This window comes from Triturus cristatus, chromosome 12 (assembly GCF_964204655.1).
Source record: "Triturus cristatus chromosome 12, aTriCri1.1, whole genome shotgun sequence".
Lineage (NCBI taxonomy): Eukaryota > Metazoa > Chordata > Amphibia > Caudata > Salamandridae > Triturus > Triturus cristatus.
Genome location: NC_140595.1, coordinates 224,070,392 through 224,089,097, shown reverse-complemented (window position 1 = coordinate 224,089,097; position 18,706 = coordinate 224,070,392). Strand labels below are relative to the sequence as shown.

Genomic DNA, 18,706 nt, shown 5'->3' with positions numbered 1-18,706 from the left:
CTTACAACCACACCATAAGGGTTGCTTGGCATGGTACAAGGTTGTCACTTTAACTAGTAAACAGCATATACCAGGCCAACTTCTCACAATAACTGTCTTTTCGGGGATGGCCAAGTGTTGTTTATGGAAATCACTTTTGATGGCTCCCTTCTCTTAGGAGACAAGGCAGACTCAACACTGGAGTGCTTTAAGGATAACAAGGCTATGATCAGGTCCTTGGGTCTTTCCATTGCTCTTTGCTAAACCCAGTCTGCCTTTCTCTCCTTTCGTGGCCACAGGAGGGGCTTCCAGCTGCGTCTTTTCACACCCAGCTACCACATCTGGCAAGTTTTGCAGCCTCTGCATAGCCGAGGATGTGGTACCCACAGACGGTGTGGGTCGGGCAGTCAGATGTCAGTCTAGCCATCCTCCACAGCAGCCGCAGCTTCCAAACCCCTTTAGTTTGCCCTCTCACCATCATGGGCACCCAGTAGAAGGCAGGATACGCCATCACCTGTCCCACTGGTGGTTAATTACATCAGACTGCTGGGTTCTTCAGACTGTCCGAAGGGACTACTCCCTTCCATTCATGACCTTCCCTCCGCCCAAACCACCCACTTGTGACAAGCTGATGGAGGACCATCCCTCCTTGCTCCACCAGGATGTGATGCCACTGTTGGCCAAGGAAGCTATAGAGCGGTTGCTGATGGCAGAAGTAGGTTGTGTTTTTCATTCCCGCTATTTTTTGGTGCCCAGAATGACAGAGGCCTTTGTCCTATCCTAGACCTGCGCCCTCTCAATTTCTTCCTCAATAAGGAGAAGTTCAGAATGCCCAGGCTTGCCAAGTCCTGTCTACCCTTGACCCGGGAGACTGGGTGGCAGTGTTGGACTTGCAGGGCGCTTACTTCTACATTCCCCTCCTGCCTGTCCACAGATGTTACCTGTGGTTCACGGTGGGCCACAAGCACTTTGCCGTGCTCCTTTTTTGCCTCACCAGCTCCCCTCGAGTGTTCACCAAGGTGACTGCAGCTCATGTGTGGAGAGCAAGGGCAATGAAGACCTCCAGACTATGACAGACCTCCTGCATATGCTGGAGTTCACTATCAATGTGCCGAAGTCACACCTGACTCCCTCTCAAACGCTCCCCTTCATCGGAGCTGTTCTGGACACGGTGCAGTTTCGGGCTTATCCCCCGAAAAGCGAGTCCAGGATATTCAGGCTATAATACTGATGTTTCAGACTCTATCATGGATTTTAGGGAGGCTGACTCTGAAGCTGCTGGGACTTTTGACCTCTTTCATCGTGCTTGTGGCACATGCCCGCTGGCATATGCAGGCCCTGTAATGGGACCTGAAGTTCCAGTGGGCGCAGCACCTGCGGAATCTCTCCGACATAGTTCAGATCTCGGAAGGACCGACTCTTTGTAGTGTATGTCGGAGCGAAGAGGGAAAAGGCTGTTGAGAAGCAGACCATATCCCGATGGATGGTGCTCTGCTTTAAGACCTCCTATGCACTGGCCAAAAAGCAAACCCCTGGGGATTTGCGTGCTCCTCCCACCAGAGCTAGGGCTGAAAACTCTGCGTTAGCACCCAGAGTTCCAGTCCTAGATATCTGCTAGGCAGCAACGTGGGCTTCTCTATACACATTCACAAAGCATTACTGCCTGGAGAGCCGGGATGGGCACTTTGCTCATTCATTCCTGCAGGACTTTCTTTTGTGAAACCGTTTTGTAGACCCACCTCTGGGGAGGTATTGCTTGAGTATCGACTGTAAGTTAAGGAATCTGCAACTAGATGTCTCTATCAGATGGACAAGTTACTTACCTTTGGTAATGCCTTATCTTGTAGAGACTCCATCTGGCCTCCGCTATCTTACCAATCCACCCATCCACCCTGCTCTGTGAACGGGTTTCTAGGGACAGGACTGCTGCTGTTTCTGGGTCCTAGTTTTCCAAATAGCAAACACAAGGAGATGGACTTAGTGCTGAAACTTTTCAGACACTCACCTACAGTCACTGATCTGGGTTGAGTCCATCATTGTTCTTTAGCTCACACCGCCACCCCAGTTCAGACACAGCTATATGCAAATCAGTGCCTCATGGGAACAGTCCAGCCTGAACTGCCAAGTCAAATCTTCCCTGGTCTGGAAACAACCATCCTGGGACCAGTTTCGGGGTAACACCCCTCATCAGCCAGGCTAGCTTGAATCCAGTGGCAAAGTGAGCAAGGGTCTTATGTCTGGGCATACCCTGCCAGCTTAGGGCAAACAAAAAAACACAAGGCAGTTACACCCACTCTGTGTGGGACACGGTTGCGCAGGTGCTGCCACAGTGCCCGGAGGAGGCCCAGGCTGTACTCTCTTGTGTGGTCGCTGAAGGGAGGGATGCAGCAGCAAAGTTCACCATTCGCTGTGTGCTGGACACCCCCGACTCGCTAGGCACGACGATTTCAACGTTGGTAGCCCTGAGACACGCCTGGCTGAGGTCCAATGGCTTCTCGGGCGATGTCCAATTGACTCTTTTGGAAATGCCCTTTGATGGCCGTCACTTGTCTGGGGACAAGGCGGATAATGCGCTTGAATGCTTCAAAGACTCTAGGGCTACAGCCAGATCCTTGGGCCTTGCTAGGACCTCCCGCCCGCGCAGTCTACTTTTCGCCCCTTTCGTGGCTATGGAAGGGGTGCCCCACCACGTTCTGCCCAGAGCCACAGGCCCGTGCAGGCCGTCCAGCCTCTGCAGGGACGTGGGATCCACTGCCGTGGGTCTGGGCGTCAGCGGGCGGGCTGAGTCACCAGTGCCCCCTCTGCGGCACCCTCCAAACCTTCCTACTCTGACCTTTCAGGTCCACCATTAGACAGTGGGCAGCAGGATCCGCCATAACCTCCCCCACTGGCACAATATCACATCGGACAGGTGGGTTTTGCAGATAGTCCGAAGGGGCTATCCCCTCCCCTTCAAGACTACCCTCCCTCCATGCCACCTGCATTCCATAGCATGTTGGAGAATCACCTGGCCCTTCTCCGTTAGGAAGTTGCGGCTCTTTTGCCCAAGGGAGCCATCAAGCGAGTCCCTATGCCAGAAGTAGGTCATGGCTACTACTCCCACTTTCTGTTGCCCACGAAGGACAAAGGCCTGCGTCCTATCTTAGACCTCAGGGACGTCAACCACTTCCTCCGTAAGGAGAAGTTCAAAATGTTGACATTGGCTCAGGTCCTGTCTGCCCTCGACCCTGGAGACTGGATGGTAGCGTTGGACTTGCAGGACGCTTATTTCCACATCCCCGTCCTCCCGGCCCACAGACGTTACCCATGGTTCACGGTAGGCCATGAGCATTTTCAGTTTACCGTGCTCCCCTTTGGCCTTACCAGCGCTCCTCGGGTGTTCACAATAGTGATGGTGGTGGTCGCAGCTCATCTGCGCAGATCAGGTGTTACAGTCTTCCCCTATCTCGACAACTGGTTGTTGAAGGCGAGCTCGCCCCAGGCTGTCATGGCCCACTTCCAGACTACGGTGGACCTCCTTCATTCGATGGGGTTCACAGTCAATGTGCCGTAATAGCACCTGCACCCTTCTCAGAAGCTCCTTTTCATCGGAGCTGTTCTGGACACAGCACAGTTTCAGGCCTATCCTTCCAAACTACCAGTCTGGGATATTCGGGCTATGATACCGATGTTCCAGCCTCTATCCCGGATTTGTTCTCCTGCATCCTGCTGGTGGATCATGCCAGGTGGCATATGCGGGCTCTGCAGTGGGACCTGAAGTTCCAGTGGGCGCAGCATATGGGGAATCTGTCCGATGTCGTCCAGATCTCAGCGGGGACTGCACATCAGTTGCAGTGGTGGCTCACGAATCAGGATTGGGTCAACGGCAGATTCCTCTCCGTTCCCCAACCAGATTTCACAGTGGTGACAGATGCGTCATTCATGGGATGGGGGGGGGGGGCACATGGGAAAGGCGGAGATCAGAGGCCTCTGGTGTCCGGCAGAGTCTGGGCTCCACATCAACCCTCTGGAGCTCCTGGCGATTCATCTAGCACTGAAGGCATTCCTTCCTTCTGTCAAAGTAAGAGTAGTGCAGGTGTTCACAGACAACACTTCCGCCATGTGGTATTGCAACAAACAGGGCAAAGTGGGGTTGTGGACTCTCTGTCAGGAGGCCCTTTGTCTCTGGAATTGGCTGGAACATCAGGGCATGTCCCTGGTGGTTCAACACCTGGTGGGTTCCCTGAACGCCAGGGCAGACGAGCTCAGCCGCCGTTGCTTGATGGATCACAAATGGCATCTTCACTCAGAGGTGGTGCACGGTCTCTTTCAGCAGTGGGGCGAGCCTTGGTTAGATCTATTCGCCACGAAGAGAACGCACAATGTCAGCAGTTCTGCGTGGTGGTGTTTCCAAGGCAGCACTGGCTAGACGATGCTTTTCGTCATAAGTGGAGTTGCGGTCTTCTATACGCCTATACCGCTTCTGCCCAGAGTGCTGAAGAAGATCAAGCGCGACCAGGCGCAAGTAATTCTTGTGGCTCCGGACGGGGCACGAAGAGTCTGGTGTCCCGAGCACTTGAACATAGCCATCGATCCTCCGGTCAGACTGCCCCTTCGGGAGGATCTTCTGTCGCAGCGGCAGGGTACGGTCCTCCACCCGAACCTGTCCATCCTCCACCTCCTTGCATGGAGATTGAGCGGCAACAGTTGACAGACTTCGACCTTCCTCCTGAAGTCTGTAATTTTATCTTGGCAGCCAGGCGTCCCTCTACTAAAACAGTATACGCCTGTAGATTGAACACATTTGTGGCATGGTGCACAGCAAGGGCTGTCGATCCCCTTTTTGCCCCCCTTTCTGAGGTTCTCCTCTTCCTGCTTTCTTTGGCCCAGCAGGGCTCTGCTCTGGGCACCTTTAAGGGCTAACTTTCAGCCTTTCTTCACCTTCCTGATCAGCCTTCTCTTTTCAAGTCTCCTATTGTAAATCGCTTCCTTGAGGGCATAGCTCACCTGTTTCCTCCTATTCCTTTTGTAATGCCCCAGGGGGACTTGAAACTTGTTCTGTCTTACCTTATGTGTGCTCCCTTCGAGCCGCTACATAGTTATCCTCTCAGACTCTTGACCTTAAAGACTGCTTTTCTGGTTGCCATCACCTCTGCACGCAGGGTGAGTGAGCTTCAGGCTCTTTATTCTAAGCCTCCTTTCCTTGCTGTTCATCCGGACAAGGTTGTCCTTCGAACTTGACCTTCTTTTCTTGCCAAAGTGGTTACCTCTTTCCACATAAGACATACCATCACTTTGCCCACCTTCTTCCTGCCCCCGCATTTTTCTAAAGAGCAGGAGAGGCTCCACCTTCTGGATCCAAAATATGCGCTTTCATTTTATCTGGATCGCACAAAACATTTCAGGGTGGATGATCAGCTCTTTGTTAGCTATGTGGGTGCCAAGGAAGGTCGGGCTGTGCAAAAACTAACCATCTCTCGATGGGCCGTTCTTTGCATTAAAAGTTGTTATTCCTTGGCGAAAAAGGAACCTCCAGTAGGGTTGTGCGCCTATTCCACCAGGGTGACGGCAGCCAATACTGTCTTGGGACGTGGAGTCCCCCTTCATGGCATCTGCCAGGCAGCCACGAGGGCTTCAATGCACACGGTCACTTAATAGTACTGCCTGGACAGCCAAGTCCGGAGAGACGGCTTATTTGACCGCTCAGTTCTTCAGGACATCTTGGTGTGAACTTGGTTCGCAGACCCACCTCTGGGGTTGGTATTGGTGGGGTATCTATTCTAAGGTAAGGAATCCATAACTAAGTCTCTTTCAGATAAACAAATTATTTACCTTCGGTAACAATATATCTGTAAGAGACATATATTAGTTATGGATTCCTTACCACCCCACCCATCCTCCCCGTTCTGCTAACTGACTTCGAGGGTAAAGAACTCCCTTTCAGGGCCCTAGTTTTATGCACCAGTGGTCAGTGTCTTGCATGGCTCTGCGCTTCTGGCATGGAATGTCTTGTAAAGAACTGACGTCAGCGCCCAGGGGCTATCTAAGTAGATACTGCGACATCATTCCGGCAATCACAAAGCCAACGACGAACACGGAGTCGACCGACACCATCTACCTACGCGCAGGGGTACTGCTGAAGACAAATTCTCTGGATCCAGTCTGACACCTGGGGATAATACCAAGGTAAGGAATCCATAACTAATATTTGTCTCTTACAGATATATCGTAAGAGAAGGTAAGTAACTTGTTCTTCTTGTATTTACTTTGTAAAGGCTAGGAGCCCAATTGGCAAGTGCAAGTGCTGAGTTACATGCTGACAACTCAGCTGTGCTGACTCCTGAATGAGACAACTAAAGTTGGTACTTCAGGGTATTAAACAAATAGTTGCATTAAACCCGACTTGATGCCCAAGTCGAATATAATGCAGCTTTTAGGTAATAGGCTACTTTTGAAAGTTGACATTTTAACGCTCAAGTTCTCTAGTGGCCATTTACAGTTGCTGGCATTGAGACCGCCTTCTGCCCTCCTGGGAGGCTTGCCGTTTTAAGAAGTGTTACCTCTCCCTAGTAGGAAGCCACACAGGGTGTGAGCCCCGAAGGTGAGCTTCAAAGGGGAAGCCGCCTTTGAAGGGTAAATGGTGGACATGCACAAAAGGGGCTGCTCTTGTTCTGGTAGACATGTTGGTGTCGAGGCCAGAGAGGGGAAAACAGCTACCAGATCGGTTTTCCCTGTGGGGGTGTAGACCTCAGGTAGCCACATCTTTCAGATGGGCTACTAATCTCCACACACCGAGAGAGGTTTTTGCCATCTTGGTAGTGGGCAAAATGTTGCACTCTGGGATAGGTAAATGCAGCACTTTGCAGTAAGTCGTCATCAGGCGAGAGGTGACCTGCTAGCCCATTGGCTATTCGTCAATGTATTCCCGGGTTGTGAGCATAAAAGTGGCACCCCTGGCACCCAGACCTTAGATCACGTGTGCACTGGATTTAAGACGGACTGCCTTGCTGATCCCCGTAGGCTGCACGAAAGGCTGGATTACATCTACTGCCCCTGGGCTACTAAAGAGAGGACTGTGACTGTAGTGCCCTACTTGAGAAAAGGTCGTCCCTGAGCCCCAAACAGAAGAGCTGAACTACCAAGAGTCAGTTGGCTGACTTCCAGTTCCAGCATCAGGGCCACAAAAGCTGAAGCTGCCGCCTTGATAGCCACAACTGCTTGTTCACCACTAACAGCAGCATGAGAGACTGAACCATGACACTCAAAAGTTGCACTGGTGTTCTGCAGAACCTGGGAGAGTCGTCAAAGTCCAGTTTGGACACCCAAGACGGACACTAGACACAGTTAAAAGGAACCACTGGTTTCTCTGTGATCAGAGACCAGTAGACCAGTATCAGCTGGACTTCAAGGGATATCGACCTCTGTGGTCAAAGTCGCCTCTCCACATTTGTGGCCCCAGGAAGAGGCCAGTTCACCGGATCAGCATCCTCAACATCCTTAACATCCTGTATCCCTTGTATCAAGACCACTTCATTGAAGTCTATGAAAGTTTGCCCCTAGAGACTGGAACTGGACTGGAGACTGCTTTGACTGCAAGGTAACTATCCAGCTAAGCCTTACGAGCTCCTTTGACTTGCTATTTCTAAATATTGTAGTTTTCAATGCTTGTTTGCATTTTGAGTTAAAAGCTGATGGATTTCTTTTTTACTTTGTTGGCTGAAAATTCATATAAATAAAATCTATTTTTAAGGGTTGAGCCTGTAAGAGCTGAAAATGGTTCTCGCTTGTGAGACAGTGTTGTTGACAAAAAGGGCTTGGAGCACATCTGTTGCTTACCATTTGTTGGCTTGCACGGGACTCTTCTTTGCAGCCTCATAATGCGTCAAGGCAGGCCTAACATCATTTAAGTTCCTCTTTGTGGAGCAGGGACCAAGCACTGATTGTTTCAATGTAATCAGTGCCTTTCCGCTGCTCCCGATGTGATGGAGGTACTATTTTGTTCTGTTTAAATTTTAGTATCCTACAAAAGTAAAGGTGTGACTGGCAAAAATGTGCCCCACAGGATACACAAAATTGCAAAGATTTATTTTCTATAGTTGACTTTCTTTTATTTTTCGATGAAGTCGTTTCTCACTTTGCACTAATGTTTTCTTTCGTTTTTGCTTGTGGGCGCTGTTCTCAAAAGATAGGATTATTTTATTACAAAGCGACATTGCTCTTTACTTATGTGTAATTTCTGAAATCCATCCACCCCACACCAATCCAATCCACCACAATCCAGTCAAATCCATTCTACCCCACTCCAGTCCACCCTACCCCACTCCAGTCCACCAGACCCCCACTCCAATCCACCAGACCCCCACTCCAATCCACCCCACCCCAATCTACCCCACTCCAATCCAGTTCCTCACCCCAATCCACCTCAATCCAGTCTACTGCTCTTCAACACACCCCACTCATTCCTCCCCATTCCAATCCACCCCATTCCATTCCACATCACTCCATTCCACCCCACCCCACTTCAGTTCCAATCCACCCCACTCTACCTCACTCCAGTCCACCCCACTTCAGTCGACCCCACTCCAATCTAATCCACCCCATCCAGTTCGCCACACTCCACCCCACTCTATTCCAGTCCAATCCACCCAAGTCCAATCCACCCCACCCCAGTTCTCGACCCCAATCAATCCACCCAATCCAACCCATCCAGTCCAATTCACCCCCTCCACTCCAGTCTAATTCCTCCGACTCCAAACCACACTGCAGTAATCCAATCCACCCCACCCCAAACCAACCTAATTCACCCCACTCCTATCCACCTCACCCCATTTCAATCCAGCCCAATCCAATCCACCCAACTCTAATTCATCACATCCGGTCTACCCACTCCAAAGCAGTCCACCCCCTCCAATCCACCCCACCCCACTCACTCCAACCCACTTCACTCAGTCCAAACCACTCTACCCCAATCCAATCCACACCAATCCACTCATATCCAATCGACTCCACTACCTCACTCACCGCCACTCCACTCACCACCACTCCACTCACCGCCACTCCACTCACCGCCACTCCACTCTCCGCCACTCCACTCTCCGCCACTCCACTCTCCGCCACTCCACTCTCCGCCACTCCACTCTCCGCACTCCACTCTCCGCCACTCCACTCTCCGCCACTCCACTCTCCGCCACTCCACTCTCCGCCACTCCACTCTCCGCCACTCCACTCTCCGCCACTCCACTCTCCGCCACTCCACTCTCCGCCACTCGCCGCCACTCCACTTGCCGCCACTCACCTTGCCGCCACTCCACTCGCCGCCACTCCACTCGCCGCCACTCCACTCGCCGCCACTCCACTCGCCGCCACTCCACTCGCCGCCACTCCACTCGCCGCCACTCCACTCGCCGCCACTCCACTCGCCGCCACTCCACTCTCCGCCACTCCACTCTTTTCCACTCCACTCTCCGCCACTCCACTCTCTGCCACACACTCTACGACACCGCACTCTGACACTCTCCGCCACTGAACTCTATTCCCATCTACTCAACCCTCCGACACTCTACTCTCCCATTGCACTCTACGACACTCTGCTCCAACAAATCCAGTTGACGGCACTCTACTCCCCCACTCTGCTCTAGGACACTCCAGGCCACTACCTTTTAGCCATGCTGGACAGGAGCCACACTGGTGTACAATATGGCAAATACACGTTGCCAAAGCCAATAGCTCTTGTATAGGCGCGACCTATTGGCACTGCCAATGCTTGTTATAAATTAGTGTTAGATTTCATTTGTGCTGTGTTGCTTTCTTGATCTGAAAGAGACACGTTAGTGATAGATTCCTTACCTTAGAATATCCCCAGGTGTCAGACTGGATCCGGAAAGTTTTTCGTCAGCAGTACACCTGCGCGTCGACAGGTGGCGTTGTGCGGCACCGCGTCCGTCGCTAGCGTCGCGGGGCCACCATCATCGCTCCTCGGGCTCCAAGTCTTCACCCTCGGATTCGGGTAAGAGACGACACAAAAAGAAGTCGAAGAAGCGTTGTCGCTCTCCGACGTCCCCCCGTCGATCCCCGAATGCGGACGAGGGGGACAGGGGTTCTGCCCCCGCGGCTCCTTTGGACCCTGGGTGTCCCGCGGCCTACCCACCTTACCCGGGTCCGTCGGCGACTCCCACTCGGGTGCAAGAATTTGTTGCCACCTTGGACCACCTGTTTAGGCCTTGGGCTCCCGCCGGCGCGCCCTCGGGCCTGCGTTCCCGTGTCAGCGGCTCCGACACAGGCACCGCTGGATCCTGCGCCGCTGGCTCCGGCCACGGCACCACAAGGTCCCGCGCTGCCGGCTCTGGTGCCACAGTGGGTACCATTTGACCCGTCCCTGCCCAGGTTCTTGGACACTTTTGTCCCTACCTGTGATCCGCACTGGGACACAGCGCCGGTTTGGCCCCATCCAGCACCGTTCCCGGCGCCATTTGTTCCTTCCCCGGTCCCTGCTGCCGCAGCCTGTCCCGCATGCGGCGGATGTGGAGGATGACTGGGAGGGGTCCGAGGACCCTCTTGCTCGTCAGTGTGACTCCGAGCAGGACTTGGCGGACGAGTTAGAGGAGGCTGGCGGCCTCAATCTCTCCTCTGACCCAGGGTTTGCCTCTCCTCCGCCTACCATGGAGGAGGGCGCCTCGTACACGATGGTGCTTCGTCGGGCCGCTGAGGTCCTCCAACTTGACCTCCCTACGGTGGCCCTGAAGACTAATCTCCTCACTGAGGTGCTCCAGACGGCGTCCACTTCGTCGGAGCCCCTGCTGCCATTTAAGGATGCCCTCACTGACGTCTTGCTGGGCACTTGGTCGCGGCCTGCCATGGGGGCCCCGGTGGATAAGAATGTCGCCAGGCGTCATCGCCCAGCGCCGGGTGACCCTGCCTTTCTGACCGCTCATCCTACGCCGAGAGCCTGGTCATCCAAGCTTCGACGTCCCAGAGTGCCTTTCCCACGGCTCCGCCGGATAAGGACTCTAAGAAGCTGGAGCAGTTTGGCAAGCGGTTGTTCTCTTCGGCCAGCTTAGGGCTGCGGTCGGTGAACATCACATGCCTCTTGGGCTGCTATTCCCACACGGTGTGGGATGCCGTTGCACAGATGTTGCCTGAAGAGGCCCAAGCTGTTGCAGAGGGTAAAGATGCAGCTAAGTTCGCCATTCAGTGTGGTCTGGAAACCGCAGACTCACTGGGTAGAGGAATTTCTACGACTGGCGTTTCGTCGCCACACCTGGTTGAGGTCTACTGGGATCTCGCCAGATGAACAGAGCTCCCTCATGGACATGCCCTTTGATGACACGCGCCTGTTTGGCAATGATGCTGAAGCGTTTTAAGGACTCGCGGGCTACGGCCAAGTCCTTAGGTCTTTCCACGAAAAGCCCAGCCACTCCTGTTTTTCGTTCCTTTTGTGGCCACGGCAGGGGCGCCCAGGTGCATTCCTTCTGCAAGCCTGTGCAGAACCAGCCTCGCCGCAGCTTTCGCAGGGGTGGTTCTGGGGATCAGCGTGGGGGTCAGTCCACCTCCGCCGCTTCTACCTCCAAACCTTCCTAATCCGAGCTTTGTGGAGCACCCCACGCCAGTTCCCCCACTGGCACGCTGTCACATCGGACAAGTCGGTGTTGCAGATCATCCGCAAGGGTTACTCCCTTCCCTTTCAGTCCACCCCTCCAGCCATGCCACCTCAGTCTCACCGCATGTCAGGGGAACACTTGGCAACTCTCCAGCAGGAAGTCACGGCCCTCTTGGCCAAGGGGGCCATCAAACGCGTTCCTGGGCCAGAAGTAGGACATTGTTGTTATTCCCACTACTTTCTGGTCCCCAAGAAGGACAAAGGGGGCCTGCGCCCCATCTTGGACATCAGGAACGTCAATTGCTTCCTCCGGAAGGAGAAGTTCAAGATGTTGACTCTGGCTCAGGTCTTGGCTGCCCTCGACCCTGGAGACTGAATGGTAGCGTTGGACTTGCAGGACGCATATTTTCACATACCCGTCCTGTCGGCCCACCGGCGTTACCTGCGGTTCACGGTAGGCCACGAGCATTTTCAATTTGCTGTGCTCCCCTTCGGCCTTACCAGCGCCCCCTCGGGTGTTCACCAAAGTGATGGCGGTGGTCGCAGCTTATCTGCGCAGGTCAGGGATGTCAGTCTTCCCCTACCTCGACGACTGGTTGTTGAAAGCGGGCTCGTCCCAGTCAGTCGTCACCCACCTTCAGACTACGGCCGGCCTCCTGCATTTGCTGGGGTTCTCCATCAACGTGCTGAAGTCGCACCTGAGTCCCTCTCAGAAGCTCCCCTTCATAGGAGCGGTTCTGGATTCGACACAGTTTTGGGTTTATCCTCCCGTGCAGCGAGTCCAGGATATTCAGGCTATGATTCCGATCTTTCAGCCTCTGTCCCGGGTTTCAGTCAGGATGACCCTCCGGCTCCTGGGCCTGATGGCCTCCTGCATCCTACTGGTGCAACATGCCAGGTGGCATATGCGGGCTCTGCAGTGGGACCTGAAGTTCCAGTGGGCACAGCATCAGGGCAACCTGTCCGATCATGTCCAGATCTTGGAGGGCACTGCACGACAATTGCAGTGGTGGCTCACGAATTGCGATTGGGTCAATGGCAGATCCCTCTGCCTTCCCCAACCGGAGCACACAGTGGTGACGGATGCGTCCCTCCTGGGCTGGGGAGGCCACTTGGGAGAGGCGGAGATCAGAGGTCTTTGGTCTCCGGCGGAGTCCCGGCTCCATATCAACCTTTTGGGGCTTCGGGCGATCCGACTTGCACTGAAGGCATCCCTTCCCTCTGTCCGGGGAAGTGTTGTGCAGGTGTTCACGGACAACACCACCGCCATGTGGTATTGCAACAAACAGGGTGAGGTGGGGTCGTGGACCCTATGTCAGGATGCTCTGCACCTCTGGACATGGCTGGAACATCAAGGCATTACCTTGGTGGTTTAACACCTGGCAGGTTCTCTGAATGCCAGTGTGAACAAACTCAGCCGTCGGTGCTTGATGGATCACGGATGGCGTCTGCACTCGGACGTGGTGCAAGGTCTCTTTCTGCAGTGTGGAGAGCCTTGGTTATATCTATTCTCCACCGAAGAGAACACGCAATGTCATCAGTTCTGCGCCTTGGAATTTCCAAGGCGGCACTCGCTCGGCAACGCTTTTCGTCGCAAGTGGAGTTGCGGTCTGTTGTACGCCTTTCCGCCTATACCACTTCTGCCCAGAGTGCTGAAGAAGAATCGGCGCAACCGGGCCCAAGTAATCCTTGTGGCTCCGGATTGGGCACGAAGATACTGGTATCCCAAGCTACTCACCATGGCGATCGATCCCCCGATTGGACTGATGTTTCGGGAGGATCTTCTGTCGCATCAGCAGGGGACGGTCCTCCACTCGAACCTGTCCAGCCTCCACCTCCATGCGTGGAGCTTGAGCAGCGACAGTTGACAGCTTTCGATCTTCCTCCCGAAGTCTGTGATGTCATTCTGGCAGCCAGGCGTCCCTCCACTAAGACGGTATACGCCTGCCGGTGGAACAAGTTTGTGGCATGGTGCACAGCGAAGTCTGTGAATCCCCTTTCTGCCCCTCTTCTGTTCCTACTATCCTTGGCCCAGCAGGACTCTGCTCTGGGCACTATCAAAGGTTATCTTTCGGCCATCTCCGCCTTTCTAAGGCTTCCATATCAGCCTTCTCTCTTTAAGTCCCTGGTTGTTAACTGTTTCCTGAAAGGCATTACACACACGTTTCCTCCCGTGCCTTTCATAATGCCTCAATGGGACTTAAATCTTGTCTTGACCTATCTGATGTGCGCTCCTTTTGAGCCCCTTCATAACTGTCCTTTGTCTTCTCACTCTAAAGAAGGCTTTCCTAGTAGCTTTCACCTCTGCCAGAAGAGTGAGTGAGCTCCAGGCTCTTTCATCTCAACCTCCTTCTTCTCAACCTCCTTTCCTTTCTGTTCATCCGGACAAGGTGGTTTTAAGGACCTGTCCTTCTTTCTTACCAAAGGTTATCACGCCCTTCCACATCGGGCAGACCATCACTTTGTGCACCTTCTTCCCGCCTCCACATCCTTCAAATGAGGAAGAGAGGCTCCACCGTCTGGACCCAAAACGTGCGCTCTCGTTCTATCTGAAGCGCACACAACAGTTCCGGGTGGATGATCAGCTCCTTGTTGGCTACATGGGCGCCAAAAAAGGTTGGGCCGTACACAAACGGACCATCTCTCAGTGGGTCGTTCTGTGCATCAAAGCGTGTTACTCGCTGACTAAGAAGGAGCCTCCTGTGGGGCTGCGTGTCCATTCTACCAGGGTGACGGCGGCCACTACTGACTTGGGACGCGGCGTTCCCTTGCAGGATATTTGTCAGGCAGCTACATGGGCTTCACTGCACACGTTTACCAAGCACTACTGCCTTGACAGCCAAGTCCGGAGAGACAGCTTCTTTGGCCGTTCTGTTCTCCGTGACTTTCTGGTGTGATCTTATTCGCAGACCCACTACCGGGGTTGGCATTGCTGGAGTATCTATTCTAAGGTAAGGAATCTATCACGAACGTGTCTCTTTCAGATGCACAACTTACTACTTGTGAAACGATATATCTGTAGAGACATTAGTTAGTGATAGATTCCTTACCGCCCCACCCATCCTCCCTGTTCTGCGAACTGATTCTAGGGTTAAGGTCGTCCCTTTCAGGGCCCTAGTTTCATGGCACCAGTGGTCAGTTTCTTGCATGGCTCTGCGTTCTTGGCGCGGAAAGTCGTGTAAGGAACTGACGTCCGCGCATATGGGTGGCGCCTAAGTAGTCTTCGTGATGTCATCTCGGGACATACAACGTGCGGCGACGGTCGCGGAGCCGCATGACGCCACCTGCCGACGCGCAGGGGTACTGCTGATGAAAAACTTTCTGGATCCAGTCTGACGCCTGGGGATATTCTAAGGTAAGGAATCTATCACTAACTAATGTCTCTTACAGATATATCATTACACAAGTAGTTACTTGTGCTTTCATTATTTTGGTACTTCTAAATGCTTTGCTCTAGTTCCTTTGTTTAAAGCCTGTCTGTGCGAAGATACAGCTACCCAAGGTTTAGTTCAGACTTTGCAAATGAGCCTGACTTGGCCCACGACATGTTTTTCAGTTTATTACATGGTGAGGTTGCACAACCACACCATATAATAAACCAGTTTACCCTCACAGTCTTCAAACCTCGACAAATAACTCCCAGTGGTTGCTCATACATTATGCCTTCCTAAGGGTGCTCTCTTAAATAAACCCTGTACCTCTGTGGGATTGTGTGGTTTAAAATTCCCTCCAAACAGATTCAAGATAAACACTAACATGGCGAGAACAGTCGCCCTTACAGTTCCAGTTAATCTCACCTGAGGCTATTTTAACCGCGCTCAAGCCCAGCTCCAGCGTGTTATGGTGGCAAGTAGAAGTTGTGTAACAGGCGGATTCGAGTTTGATGTGTGCGATATTTGCGTAATTTTCTTTTGTATAATTATGCAGAATTTTTGGAAAATTATGTGAAATTATTCAATAGGCAAATCCAACACGTAGTGCCATATTGTCGAAAAATACACTTGTGACGAACAATGGCTACTTGTAGTCTGTTTTTCCCCAGGCAGCGCTATAAACAGCGGAGCAATTATGCAGTGCTGTATAATGGCATACTTGGGGAATTATGCATTATAAGCATAATTTGAATTTCACCTGGGTCAAATACCAACATGCTTTCTTTGAAAGGATGAACAGAGGGCAAACATTAGCTCATAATCCTAGAAGTTTAGGTTAGGTACACAGCAGACATCAACATATGTTGCTTGGAGAATAAGGTTGGGAAAGAGCAGGAACCACACTATCATCCTAGTTCACTGGAGGTGGTTAGCAAGCATACACCACAATATCACCCTCGATAGTTGGGATCAGGTGAAAGCTTTTCACAAGCACTTCTTCATCATCCTTGAAGCATGTGGTCGTAAATGAGGCGCACACATACTTACTCAACATCCTGGGAGAATCAGATTGGGCAGATAGCAATCAATGCATAATCTTGGGGAGTGAAGGTTGGGTCAGTGAAGCTATCATTCCACAGCAGGGCCTGCTAGCGTTTATTTTTTTTATTTTTATTATTTATTAAATTTCAGTAAAGGCCGGTCACTGATAGGGAGGGTGGTCGTTGAATGGATGAAAACAGTTTATAAATTGTTGCATCTTTGTCAAAAAAGCAGTGTCTATTGGACTTATTTAATAACATATTGTTTTTGTCTCTTTTCTTTTCCCTGATTTAAACTGTCTCTCTCTCTCTCCTAATGTTCTTACTGCTTTTCTGTGTTTTAACTTTGTTCTTGTTTTATCATTGCCTCTTTTTGTTCTTTTTTCATTTTTCAAATGTAATTGCCTTTTATTGCTGTTTTGTTTTCTCCTTAAAATATTCCCTCCAATTCCCTTTTCGGCATCATTCATTAATTCCCCTTCTATATACTTTGTAATTATATTATTTTCTCACTATTCACTCTACCGCTTTTCCTCTTCTTGTTTAACTTTTCCTCCTTTTGCCTTTTTCTTTTCTTGTCTTCATACAATAACTCAATATATTTCTCACTACTGTCTTCTACTTGTTTTCCTTTTCTTTTGATTTTGGGTTCCCCTTTTATCTCCATCCTTTTATCTCCCTTTTCTCAGAATTTGGTGTATACTGCAGTCACTGTCGGAGTGAAGTCCGGGGTACCCAGTGTGCAATTTGCAAGGGTTTCACCTTCCAGTGCGCCATATGCCATGTGGCAGTCAAAGGCTCCTCCAACTTCTGCTTGACCTGCGGCCATGGAGGTCACACCAGCCACATGATGGAATGGTTCTGCACACAGGAGGTGTGCCCCACGGGCTGTGGCTGCCACTGTCTGCTTGAGAGCACATTCTGAAGCCATTGATGTCATGATGAGCAAGGAGATGGCCAACTGATTGTAAATCTGGTGACACTGTTAGCGAGTACTTCTGTACATGCTCAGGAAGAGACCTGGAGTCTTGCAAAAGACGCACCTTTCCTTCCGAACGGGATGTCATGTAGCACAAACTTGAGCCTCATCATTCTACTACTTCTGTGTTAAACAAGGGAGTTTACTGGCCAAGGAAATATGTGCAATCCCAACTCCCATGAACGTCTATGAAAAGAGTGCCTACCTCGTCTACCATCACTCCCTGAACACCAGTTGTATTATTGTCTCTGTTATAGAGCTCAGATAATCAGCAACCACTGGGAAACAAAACCTTGAATGTGGCATTTCACTGAGTACTGAAAGAGAACTGAAGATACTCCCACTGTCCTCTGCTGCTTAATCCATTTGGAAAAAAGAGTTGTTGCCTTGATAGTTATCAACCGAGAAATAATCAGTACATGAAACGTGGTAGTCAAGATATTCACTTGATGCATTAGCCTCTTGTGTGACTATCTAGTAATACTAATTAGAGACTAAAAAGTACTTTTTAATTCATACCTGACAGTAGCATTTTTTAAATTCTTGATACATTTCAGTATTTTTTGTACAGGAAACAAAACAAAATGACACCACTGAGACTGTGTTGTGCTGTGCCCTTTGGACATTGCTCATTTGGTCAGTGTGCCTACACGGAAGAACTGTCATTTATCAAGTTTGCATAACGAACACCTCCCTTCTATTGGGTACAATGTTTACTTGCATTTCATGTGATGTTTGTCCAGAATTGAAACACTGTGCTCAATGAGCGGCCTGTCAGGTCCACTGGAGTGGAGAGGTCTACAAAAAAGATGAAGTGTGCTGAACAGGTTTGTGCTTGAGACCGGGTCAGCGTGCACAAAAGTCCCCCCAAGTTCAACAGCTAGTGCCGACCCTGTTTCAGGATGCAGGCAGTGTGTCCTATCTTATTCTAGACAAATAATAATGTGAAACTTCAACTTGGTCCTTGGAACGTAACATGAAGGTTGAAAACAAGCATGTGGACTAGAGCACTGAACTCTAGACGTGACTATAAATTCTGAGCTTTATAAATCTCATTTGGGAACCTTATTTGGATGTATTTTGCAGTATAATTGTAAATAATGATTGCCATTTGTGATATTTAATTTCTAACAATATGAATAATAAAATAACTAACCTATTTTGAGTTTCAAATTCGAATCTAGAAGGTGAGTTTAAGCAATCAAAGAAATTGTAATTAAAAGTAACTTTTCTGGAAAGGAAAACCTGGGTGAAGCAATTTAAAATATAAATGCTGTAAGTCTGTGTGGGCCAATTCCCAACAATGAGAACCATTCCTCCACCTTCTGGAAAGACCAAAAGATGATTCATAATCATAGACAAAGCGTTCTTCACTTGTATACCTCAGACCCATCTAACTCTGTCCCATTGTACCTCATTGCTTAATTTATTAATTTCCAACTGCTCTGTGGGCAAGGAAAATACACGGTGCCTCAACCCGCCCTTATGGGAGACCATAGGTGTACTAACAAGTCAACCGCCTTACTTCTAAGTAGGAAAATTAAGAATTAGCACAAAGGTGAACCACAGAGTACAAGGCTCCAGTCTGCTCATTGTGAAAAGGAGCACTCTATGCTCTCCTAAAGACACCCTGCACAACAAAATCTCTGGTGTGAAGAAAGGTTAACCCTAATCTGTGCATATTACTCAGAATGATATCCTTGATTTGAGAAACCAGCAGCAAGTGCTGGAGTCCTTTGGGTGAAATGCCCACATCCAG

At 50.8% G+C, this 18,706-nt stretch overlaps 1 protein-coding gene across 4 annotated transcripts in view; it reads left to right on the top strand.

Moving 5' to 3' along the window:
- WDR59 (WD repeat domain 59) overlaps window positions 1-18,107 on the top strand; it is a 766,237-nt gene extending 748,130 nt beyond the window's left edge. For all 4 annotated transcript variants that reach the window (XM_085636815.1, XM_085636817.1, XM_085636814.1 and 1 more), the window contains one exon: window positions 16,658-18,107. In XM_085636815.1, the coding sequence (XP_085492941.1) occupies window positions 16,658-16,893 (236 nt within the window). In that variant the 3' untranslated portion in view covers window positions 16,894-18,107. The remainder of the gene's footprint in view (window positions 1-16,657) is intronic.
- Window positions 18,108-18,706: the final 599 nt, after the last annotated feature.